This window comes from Prionailurus viverrinus, chromosome C2 (assembly GCF_022837055.1).
Source record: "Prionailurus viverrinus isolate Anna chromosome C2, UM_Priviv_1.0, whole genome shotgun sequence".
In the NCBI taxonomy this organism is placed as follows: domain Eukaryota; kingdom Metazoa; phylum Chordata; class Mammalia; order Carnivora; family Felidae; genus Prionailurus; species Prionailurus viverrinus.
In genome coordinates, this window is record NC_062569.1 from 32,683,159 (window position 1) to 32,695,291 (window position 12,133).

At 39.8% G+C, this 12,133-nt stretch overlaps 1 protein-coding gene across 8 annotated transcripts in view; it reads left to right on the forward strand.

The window, feature by feature from the left end:
• IL20RB (interleukin 20 receptor subunit beta) overlaps positions 1–12,133 on the forward strand; it is a 60,472-nt gene that overhangs the window by 7,756 nt on the left and 40,583 nt on the right. For 5 of the 8 annotated variants that reach the window (XR_007155809.1, XR_007155811.1, XR_007155810.1 and 2 more), the window contains exon 1: positions 1,768–2,078. The exons of the other annotated variants lie outside the window; for them this stretch is intronic. Coding sequence is in view for 1 of the 5 variants with exons in the window: in XM_047876022.1 (XP_047731978.1) it covers positions 2,039–2,078 (40 nt within the window). In the remaining 4 variants the exon portion in view is untranslated. Of the gene's footprint in view, positions 1–1,767; positions 2,079–12,133 lie in introns of those variants that run through there. 8 annotated transcript variants of the gene reach the window in all.

A 12,133-nucleotide genomic window follows, 5' to 3' on the forward strand; every position in this document is an offset into this window, starting at 1 on the left:
CTGTCATCCACCCAGTTACTCAAACCTAGAACTTGAAAGTCATGTTCTCCCTCTCCACCCTCCTAATCCATTCTAAATCTAACAGCTGTCAGTTCTACCTCCTTCATCTTTTGAATTTAGTCACTTCTGTCTACAGACCTAGGAAAACCTAATGGAAGCCAACAACATCTCTCATCTCATTGACCAACATAGTTTACTCCTTGTCCTTTTGCCTCCAGTTTGGCCCCTTCTATTGTTTGTTTTCTCCACTCCAGTCATAAACTTTTTAAAGCTCAAATGCAGGGAATAACATGGTCAGATTTGAGCTTTTAATCCCTCCTTTGACCTTCATTGCTCTCAGAATGAACTCTAACCTTTCAACAAGGCATTCAAAGCTGTCTGGAATCCTGGTTCTGTCTGCCTTTGAGCCCCATTACCCAGCCTTGCTGCTCTCTATTTGAATGAAACTTCTTGTAGTTTCCTAAGTACACCATGCCTCACTAATTTTTTTCAGCATTTATTACTCGGCTTAAAAGTCACTTCCTTCAGGATGACTTCTCTAATCCCCCAGGCTAGGTTAGATATTTTACCTTAATGCTCCTATATTTCTGTCACTTCATCTTTAATATTGATTTATTATTTGTTCCATACCTATCTTCCTCACTAGTTTGTAAGTTTTTGGTTTAGGGCAGGAACTATTGAATTCCCAGATCTAGTATACAGTAGGCCCTTAGTGAATGTTTGTTGAAAGAATAAGTGATTAACTTTCTTAAGGTTATATTGCAAATAAGTTCTGAGACTGGAAACAAAATCTGCGGCACTCTAAAATCCATGTTCTCCCACTAATGTATACATCACACAGTATAAAAAGATACAGCACCCAGAAGAATTGAAAGCAGGGTCTCAAAGAGATGTTTCTATACCCATATTCATAACAGCGTATTCACAATAGCTAAAAGGTGGAAGCAACTCAAATGTCCACTGATGGGTGAATGAATGCATAAACAAACTGTGGTATATACATACAATGGAATATGAGTTAGCCTTAAAAAAGAAGGAAATTCTGCAATATGCTACAATATGGGTGAACCTAGATGACATTATGCTAAGTGAAGTAAGTCAGTTACAGAAAGACAAGTCATTGCATGATTCTATTTATATGAGATACTTAGTGTAGTCTAAATCATAAAGGCAGAAAGTATAGTGGTGGTGGCCAGGGGCTAAGGGGAAGGAAGATACAGAGTTTCAGTTTTACAAGATGAAAAGATTTATGGGGAAAAATGGTGGTGATGGTTGCACAATTTGAATTAATATCACTGAACTGTACATTTAAAAATGATCAAGAAGGTAAATTTTATGTTATGTGTATTTTACCACAATAAAAAATTTCCAAGGAAAGCCCCCAACACACAAAATATATTGCAAGGAGTCAGTCCCATTTTTCTCCTACATCTTCCCGATTCCCTCTCTCTCTGCCCCAAGGTAACCAATCTTATTAGTTTCTGTATCTCCTTCCAGGTTTTCTTTTTGCCAATAGAAGCAAATATAAAGCTATATTCTTTACCTTCTGACCTTTTAAAAATTTTATATTAGAAAAAAATTTAACTACTTTTTCTGAAGTATGTAGCACAAGGAGCTAATAAGTACTCAGCTTGAATGAACTCACAAGATGGAGACTTGGAAGAGGATAGCTATTTGATGAGAGGGTAAAATAATCTTGCTGGCTCACCACCAGTGGGGCCTCTATGGAAGCTCCTCAGAGTTATCTTTTCTCTGGAGCTCTCCTAGACCACTCCCTCTGATGCAATATATGGGTTTGGACAGAAAGGAGGGTGCTGCACAGCCCGCCCCTTCTGAGCTGTCTGGGCTGGCTCCTCCTAGAACAATACAGGCTTCACAGCAATTCAGACCTCAGCTCCAACATCTACATTCTGAAGCAAGGATGGCTGAGATGGACAGAATGCTTCATTCTGGAAAGAAACGGTGTTCCAGGTCGAGCTGAGTTGGCCAAATACAGACCCCCTCTACGGTTCTAGAAGAAATTTTGGCAAGTCTTATCATGTGGTTTTTCTACACCTTGATTCCATGTTTGCTCATTGGTAAGTACGAATTAGAATATAGCCAATAGCTTGGGATTCAAATATAGGTTAAGAAGGTGAAAAATAACTTCAGCAGAATTTGGAGTTGTAACATATGTGTAGAACATCTTATGTCTGTTTCTATAAAAAGGTTTCTCACTTCCTAAACCTTCATCCCCATATCACAAAGCAAAAGCCAGCATTCTAGTTGGAAATCTCTTTCCGAATGGTCACAGAACAATCTAGAAAAATAAAATGTCAGAACAAATAGTTTAAAGGTTAGCAGAGCTCCATGCATTTTATTATTTATCTCATCTGGTTTTAAAAGGCACAACATGGTCATCTCAGTCTTTGTGTGCTTTGGAGATGTTATCTGTAAGGACAGGTTAAAGTAAGATAAAGATTCTAACAAAATACACATGAATAAAAAGGCTTACTTTGCAACCTTGATATCGGGTATAAGACTTACAAAAATTGGACTTCTTTCCTGATCACTGCAGAAAGAGTAGCAGTTGGATATTCCATAGCATTTTAAAAAATTTGGTTTGGGGCATTTTCCCTACCAGTTTACATAATTTTCTCTGCTCCACCCCTGGCTGCTTGTACCTACATGCTTTATTGTTCCAAAATTGAAGCTCTTTAGTCTTTGATGTTTCTTCATGTCAAAACACCTTTAAGAGAAATTTCTAATTTTAATGCTCCAAGGTACTGGGCACTTTGCAGTGTGGTAGGAGCCTTGAGTACTTCCTGTCTTCTCTTTTTTTTTTTTTTTTTAACTGAGAACTAATTGTTTTAGTTTCAATTCGGCAACAACTTACTGCTAAAGTGATTTGCAAATGTTTAGAATCGGCTTTAACATCAGATTTATGGTGTCCCAGTTGATCAACACATGGTGTTCGAATCTGCTGTTTATTTTGTGACCCAGCATATTCAGGCCTCAAGTCTATTTCTCACTATTCCTTGACAACAAATACAAACTACAGGCAGCTGCTGTCTTCACACTGACATGTAACACCCTCATTTCCTCCTCCTGGCTTTTATGATGCTTCCCACCAGAAACACCATCTCCGGCCCAACCTCCTATCATCTTTCTGGATGGGTCGCTCTTCTTTCAGACTCTTGCTGGACTGCTCTCCCCTTTGACCCTTGACCCCACATACTCTACTTGGGTGGGCTACTTCTGTTAATTGAACTGACCTGAGGGAAGGGCCTGGGAATCTTTTCTGGTGTCCTCGAAGCTCCTAACATAGGCTAAACATGTTGGTTAATTGGTCGGTTAGCTGATTGATCAGTTGGTGGAACAAGTTGCCAGAAAAACACTCCCTGCACTAAGCCAGAGGGAGAAGATGGGAAGGCCGAATGAGAAGGGGAAAGCTCAGCATTTTCCCCCCCAGGTTCTTTTCCCTTTATTGAGGTATCTTGACAGATAACATTATATTACTTTCAGGTATACAACATAATGATTTGGTACTTGTATATATTGCAGAATGATCGCCATAATAAATCTAGTTAACATCCATCACCATACATAGTTATGTAACTGAACCCATGTGAGTTCGCTTCTTGAGGAGTCAGAAACTGCACCGGCTTCATTTGTTGCACAAAGAAAACTTGTATTTGAGCAGATAAGGAGATCATGGGGGAATGGCTTCAAAAGCAGTAACTCCCAAGGGTGAATGGGTTCCTTTTATTTAGGGTTAGGATGAATATTCAGATAGGGAGGCCTTGTCATGGTATATAGAGGTGGGCATAAGGTCACACATGCACCTTAAGGCAACATGCCTGTACATACAGTGTATGTTAGGTAAATGGACCGTGTGCTCCTCCTTGGGTGGAGATTTTATTATTATAATGAGGTAAAGGTAATTGCTGGTCTTTCCAGAGGTCACTCTGTGGTTTATCTGCACAAGCACAAGTCAGGGGTTTAGCACAAACAGTCTATTCACCATCCTCCTCCTCCTCCTCCTCCTCCTCGTCCTCCTCCTCCTCGTCCTCATCCTCCTTGTCCTCGTCCTCCTCCTCCTCGTCCTCCTCGTCCTCCTCTTCCTTGTCCTCCTCCTCATCCTCCTCGTCCTCCTCGTCCTCCTCCTCCTCGTCCTCCTCCTCCTCGTCCTCCTCCTCCTCGTCCTCGTCCTCGTCCTCCTCCTCCTCGTCCTCCTCATCCTTGTCCTCGTCCTCCTCGTCCTCGTCCTCCTCTTCCTAGTCTTCCTCCTCATCCTCCTCCTCCTCCTCCATCTCCTCCTCCTCCTTGTCCTCATCCTCATCCTCCTCCTCCTCGTCCTCCTCCTTGTCCCCCTCCTCCTCCCTCTCCTTCTCCCCTTCCTTCTCCTCCTCCCCTTCCTTCTCCTCCTCCTCCCTCTCCCCCTCCTCCCCCTCCTCCTCCCCCTCCCACTACTACCACCACCACTACAACTACTCCCATACTACTACTGCTGCTACTGCTGCTGTTACTACTACTACCACCAACAGCAACAACAATAATAATGGCCACAACAATCACACTGGCCGTTTCTGAGCACACACTGTGCTCCAGATTAGCAAAAATGTTCTCTTGACTTCTCATATCAATCTTGTCAGGTAGGTGGTGTTATCCCCATGTTACATCCTAGGAAACAGAGATTCAAAGAGGTTCAGTGATTTGCCCAAGTTTATGCATCTCGTAAGTGGGAGAATTGGAATTTGACTCTGGTTTGGCTGATTCCAGAGCCTGTGCCCTTTGCACTTCTCTGCAGAAGCAGCTGAGACACTGAAGCACACCAGGAAAAGGGAGGACAAAATACAGGGAATAAAGGAATGGTACTACCTTTTCTGAGCATTTGCCATAAAGACTGTTGGAGGTGAAAGTGGCAGAAAGGAACCCAAATGAGGGGAGCTGACAGCAGACCCAGTGGGAGGAAGCCAGCATGGCATCATTGTAGGGAGGAGAAACAAGGATTTCTGCCTGGAAACTTTGCCCAGGGGCTTTGCGGTGGGCAGCCTTTACTTAGCAGCAAAAATATCCAAAGCAGCATAGGGGATTAGGAAAAAGGAAGTTAGGCTGAGGCTAATTTCATGAAGGGAGCCAAGCCTTGCTTCACTTACTTAGCTTTCATCACTTGGCACTTCTGTTACCCACTATGTGCTGGGTTCTGGGCAAGGCGCTGATTATAGATGGACAAATTGGGAGTCTCTTGTCTTTAGGAAACCTAAAGACCTGCTGGGAAATACATTTAAGTCTTTGGCGTTTGGGACTTCACTATTATAGTTTCAACTACTCTTTGGCAACGGGGGGGTGGGGGGGGGTGGTAAGGTCTGGATTAGTGGTACTCAAATGCACATTGCAATCACCTGGAGAGCTCTTAAATGCCTGGGTTTCACAGCCAGAGATTCTGACTTAATTAATCTAGGGTGCTTCCTGGCCATTTGGATGTTTCAAAACTCCCTGGGTGGGCCTTCTGAGAGAAGTGGTTTGTTCCAGGACTGGGCAGAGAAAATACAAGTCTAGAACATTTGTGGTAAGAAAGTGCTCCAAAAAGGATGGAAGCCTAAATGAAATGAGTATCGTTAATTAAATCCTGGATTGGAAAAAGAACATTAGTGGAAAACCAGGCAAAATTCAAATAAGTGTGTTTAGTTAGTAGTAATGCACCAATGTTGGTTTCTTAGTTTTGACAAATATATCATGGCTATGTAAGATGATAGTATTGGGGGAAGCTGGGTGAAGAATATATAGAAACTCTATGTACTGTCTGCAGTTTTTTCTGTAAATCTAAAATAATTCCAAAAATAAAAATTCTATTAATAAAAATAACATGAAAAAAGAGAGTGAGGAGTGGGAGTAAGTCAAAAGGACGCAGGAACCAATCTCAAAGAGCTCCCAATGGCCAAAGCTGGAATTATTTGAGTAACAAAGTAAGTAACAATAGAATAAAATAAATATTCATGAGTCCATACTAATATAAGTAGTTGAACGAAGGAATAAATGAATAAATAAATAGAGGAGAAGGAACAGCTCTTCCTTACAGAATTCTCATTAATAAATGGAAAAATCACCGTTAACTAGAACATCCCAGCAGTAATTGTTGCAAATACTAGCCATTAGTAAGCGCTAAAATTAATGGATGAAAGTTTGAGGAGAAGCAGAATATTCATAGTGTCACAGTATCTCCCCTAAGTTATTTATTAATTACAAAGGGGGAAATGGTACTTTTTACATTAGAGACGCCTAACACCACCAGGAATAAGACATACTAACATCATGTACTCCCTGTGAATACATGCCAAAAAGTATTACCTCAGTCAAATTATGGGAAAACATCAGAAAAACCCAACCTGAGGAATATTCTACAAAACAACTGAGTAGTACTCTTTAAAAAAGGGAATGTCATAAAGATAAAGACCAAGAACAGACTGGAGGAGACTAACTAGATATGTGGTAACTAAATGTGGGATCCTGGATTGGTTCCTGGGAAAAAAGAAAGGACGTTAGGGGAAAAACTGGTGGCATTTAAATAAAACCTGAAGCTTAATCAATGATATTGTATCAATGTTAATATCTTGATTTTCATAATTGTACTATGCTTATGTACATATGGATGGCTGAAGTAGAAGGGTATGTGAAGTAGAGGGTATATGGGAGCTCTCTGTACTATATTTTGCAACTCTTCTCTAAGTCTGAAATTATTTTAAAACAAAACTTAACCAAACAAAATCAAACCATCTCCCTCATGATTCTAATGGGGCAGCCATGATTGAGAATAGCCTCTAGACCCATGTTTCTCAAACTTTAATGTGCGTATGAATTACCTGGGGATCTTGTTAAAATGCAGATTCCGGTTCAATAAAATGTAGGTTGTAGCCTGAAGTCTGCATTTCTAATAAGCTTCTGGGTAATGTGATGCTGCTGATCCAAAGACCATACTTTAAGACTATGAATTAATCTGTCACTTTCCTGAGGCATGAATTTGTTTGCGTACCTTTTAAAGCTGGGTTGTAGGCACCAGTTTCTGCAGCAGCGAGTGATGCCAGCAGCCTGCTCAGCAGCCATGTCCTCGTTCAGCCTTGGCCTTTTCTTCTTCTGCTCATATACAGAGTAATTTTCTTACAATAATTGACTGTATTTGAGGGAGGAATTTTAGGGCATAGTGTCATTTATAGAGCCAATATCCTCTGTAGTGTAAGCCCCATGTCATAAGCAGAAAAATGGTCCTCCAAAGATGTACATGCTCTAATCCCTGGAACCTGCAGTAGGTTACACTCCATGGAATAAGGAATTTTAAAGATGTGATTAATATTATGGAACCTTGAGACTGGGAGATTATCCTGGATTATCAGAGAGGGCCCAATCTAATACATGAAAAATTGAGAACCTTTTCTGGGTGCAGTGAGAGAGAGATGGGAAGACAGAAGAGAAGGAAGGAGAAATTTGAAGCATGAAAGGGAATCAATCAGCCATTGTTGGCTTTGAAGATGGAAGAAGGGGGCCATGAGCAGGAATGCAGGCAGCCTCTAGAAGCTGGAAGGGCAAAGAAATAGATTCTCCTCTGGAGCATCTAGAAAGAATGCAGTCCTGCCAACTCATAGGCCTAGTGAGACCTGTGTAAGACTCCTGACTTACAGAACTGTAACATAATAAACGTGTGTTGTTTTAAGATGCTAAATTTCTTTATGCAAAAAAAGCATAAATATTTACAAGGAACCAAAAGATTATACAGAGGGTTCCAGGATCTCTCTCCAACTCTGGCGCGAATTCCTATCCAGCATGGCTAGAGATAGAATTCTTTCAGACTTTGCACCCTCCTCAATGTGGCTAATCTCTGTCCTGTCCACACTTCCAAGTTTACTCTTTCTTTCCCCTTGACTATACAGTTGAGCCTTGAACAACATACCAATCCCGGTGCAATAGAAAATCCACATATAACTTCTGACTCTCCAAAACTTGACTACTAATAGGCTACTAATGACCAGAAGCCTTACCAATAACATAAATAGTTGATTAACACATTTCATATAATACATGTATTATATACTGTATTCTTATAATAAAGTAAGCTAGAAAAAGAAATGCCATTAAGAAAATCATAAGGATAAGAAAATACATTTATAGTACTGTACTGTATTTATCAAAAAAGATATGTGTATGAGAGAACCCGCACAGTTCAATCCCTTGTTGTTTGAGGGTCAACTGTATTCTTTGTTTTTGCACTTGCACATTTACATCAGGTAGACTCTTTTTTAACTGGTTTCTTCAGAGACTTGACATCAATACACATGACTGAGGACACTTCTTATAAGGAGAATGCTGTGTGGATAACAAAGTTTTCTTTTTCTCCCCTTAACTGTGTTCTCAAGACCATATTCTGTAACAGTTGGAGAGGATTTTTTTTTTTTTTTAAACACTTTGAAGGTGGGAAGAATCACTTTTGGCTTGAGTTTCCATCTCATAGAGTCATTTCCTATTTCCTGGTTAGTGTCCTAGCAGAAAAGGAATCATTCTTCATGCAGTGCCATGGTACTTTCTATGTAACTCTATTAAATGTTTCCTGGCCTCAGTAGTTCATGGGCATTACTGTTTTTCCATCTCATACCCAGTGGACATGTGTTATATAAACCCGGGCAAAACAAAGATGATATTTAGAATACACTATACAAATAGCATAAGGATATTAAAGATGTTACCTTTAGGGCTCAAAAAGAAGCAGTAGTTTTCATTTTGATAAAGGAATGAGACTGAGTATTTTGCCCACAATGGATTTGTGAATGGATTCTGTGAAGTTCCACAGGTAGAAGAGAGTCACACAAGTGCAAATTATTGCATTAACACAATGGAACCACCTAAAGGTTGGGACATCTTTTGCTGTTTTCCTGCCCTAGGTGCCTTCTTATGAAGAAAGACATACTGCGTAATTCAACCTCAGAGTGTGTTGCTTAAATCCTTAAGTGACCTAATCATCAGGTTACCCTCCCTAAACAGGTCTCCCTCACTGATTTAATTGACTGGACCTAATTATAGAACTTCACATTTTTCCTAGGTGCATTTCATTTTGAGTTTATCCCATCATGATCTTTTAAACTCTCTTTTTAATGTTTATTTTATTTTTGAGAGAGACAGAGCGTGAGGAGGGGAGGTGCAGAAAGAGAGAGGGAGACACAGAATCTGAAGCAGGTTCTCTCTGAGCTGTCAGCACAGAGTCCGATGCAGGGCTCAAACCCACAAACTGTGAGATCATTATCTGAGCTGAAGTCCGATGCTTAACTGACTGAGCCACCCAGGCGCCCATCATGATCTTTTAAAATATATCCTGTCATTCACATAATCAGAATTAATGCTATTAATATGTCATGATATTATGGTTGTATTTTTTAATTGAAATTGTGTTGAGGAAATTCTAGATTCACATTCAGTTTTAAGAAATAATACAGGGATTGGGGCACCTGGGTAGCTCCGTCAGTTGAGTGTCAGACTCTTGATTTCGGCTCAGGTCATGATCTCACAGTCGTGAGGTGAAGCCTGTGTTGGGCTCTGCACTGATAACTCGGCCTGCTTTGGATTTTCTCTCTTCCTCTAGCTCTGCCCCTCCCCTGCTCACGTGAGAATGCACACATGTGTTCTCTCTCTCTCTCAAAATAAATAAATAAACTTAAAAAAAAAAGAAATAATACAGGGACCCCAGTTTCCCCCAGTGGTATTTTGGAGAACGGTAGCATAATATCACAACCAGTATGTTGATATCATTGGTACAATTCTGTCTTGTTCTGATTTCTCCAGTTTTACTTGTACACATTAGTTTATGTGTGTGTGGACAAGTGTGTGTATACGTTTGTGTGTTTGCCACCACAGTCAGCATACTGAACAGTTCAGACATCACAATGATACCTCCTGTTGCCTTTTTATAACTATACCCACCTCCCTCTTACCACCCTCACTTCCCCACTGTTTCTAACCTCTGACAAACACGAATCTGTTCTCCATTTCTAAAATTTTATAATTTCAAAATGTTATATAAATAGAATCATATAGTATGTAACTTTTTGGGATTGGCTTTTTTTTTTATTTTTTTTTTTATTTTTTTTTTTTAAATTTTTTTTTTTTTTTTAACGTTTTTTTTTTTTTATTTATTTTTGGGACAGAGAGAGACAGAGCATGAACGGGGGAGGGGCAGAGAGAGAGGGAGACACAGAATCAGAAACAGGCTCCAGGCTCCGAGCCATCAGCCCAGAGCCTGACGCGGGGCTCGAACTCCCGGACCGCGAGATCGTGACCTGGCTGAAGTCGGACGCTTAACCGACTGCGCCACCCAGGCGCCCCAGGATTGGCTTTTTTTATTCAGCAAAGTTCCCTGGAGATTCCTAAGTTGTTTTGTGTGTCACTAATTGGTTCCTTTTAGTATTCCATGGATGGATATTCTATAATTTGTTTAACCATTCAGCTCTTGAAGGACATAGAGATCGATTCCAGTTTGTCTATGGACATTGTGTATAGATCTTTTGTGATAGAAGTTTTAATTTCTTTGGGATAAATGCCCAAGAGTACAATTGCTGGGTTGTATAGTAATTATAAGTTTAGTTTTACAAGAAACTGCTAATGTATTTTCCAGAATGGCAAATACCATTTTACATTACCACCAGCAATATATGAGTGATCCACTTTCTCTGCATCCTCACCAGGATTTGGTTTTGTCTTTTTTTTTTTAATTATTTATTTTATTTTAGCCATCTGGATAACTGTGTGTTGCTATTTCATTGTGGTTTTAACTTGCATTTTCCTAATAGCAAATGGTGTTGAACATCTGTTCATGTACATATTTTCCATCTGTACGTTCTCTTCAGTGACATGTCTCTTCATGTCTTTTGCCCATTTTCGAATTATTGTTTGCTTTTCTACTGTTGATTTTTAATAGTTCTTTACATGTTCTAGACATGAGTCCTTTGTGAGATAGGTAGTTTTCTAGTATTTTCTCCCATTCTGTAGCTTGTCTCCTCCTTCTCTTAATAGGTTCTTTTGCAGAGCAAAAGATTTTAATCTTGGGCCCTGGGTGGCTCAGTTGGTTAAGTGTCTGACTTTAACTCAAGTCATGATCTCATGAGTTCTTGAGTTCATGCCCTGCATTGGGCTCTCTGCTGTCAGCACAGAGCCTGCTTCAGATCCTCTGTCCCCCACCCCGCCCCTGCCCTGCCTCTCTCCTGCTCATTCTTGCTCTCTCTCTCTTAAAATCAGTCAATAAATAAATAAACCAAAAAAAGATTTTAATTTCGATGATGCCCAATTATAAATTTTTCCTTTTATGAATCTAGTTTTTGGTGTCAAGAATAAGAACTCTTTGCCTAGCCCTGAAAATTTTCTCCTTTGTTTTTTCTTAAAAGTTTTAGAGTCTACATTTTACATTCAGTCTATCCTTTTTTTTTTGAGAGAGTGCATGTACATGCGTGTGCGAGAGGGGGAGGGGCAGAGTGAGAGGGAGAGGAAAATATTCAACAGGCTCCAATCCCAGCACAGAGCCCTACGAGGTTCAATCTCACCATCTGTGAGATCATGACCTGAGCCGAAATCAAGAGTCTGATGCCCAACCAACTGAGCCACCCAGGTACCCCTCTATGGTCCATCTGTGTTCATTGTAAAATAAGGTGCAGGGTTTAGGTTGAGATGTATTATTATTATTTGCCTTGCAGATATCCTATTGCTTTAGTATTGTTTGTTGAAATGGCTATTCATCTTCTATTGAATTACTTTTGTGCCTTTGCCAAAAATCAGTTGAGTATATCTGTGTGGGTCTATTTCTGGGATCTCTATTTTGTTTCATTGGTCTATGTGTCTTTTTTTTTTTTTTTTTTTTTTTTTTTTTTTTGGCCAATACCACACAATCTCAATTACTATAAGTCTTGAAATTGGGTAGATTTATTCCTCTCATTTTATTCTTCTTCAAAATTGTTTTCTTATACATTTGAGATAAAGCTTATCTATATCTACAAAATCCTTGATGGGCTTTGATAGGAATTACATTAAATCTGTATATGAACTTGGGGAAAATTACCATTTTAATTATGTTGAATTGTCCAGTCCATTAACACAGTATGTGTCTCCATTTATTTAGTTTGGC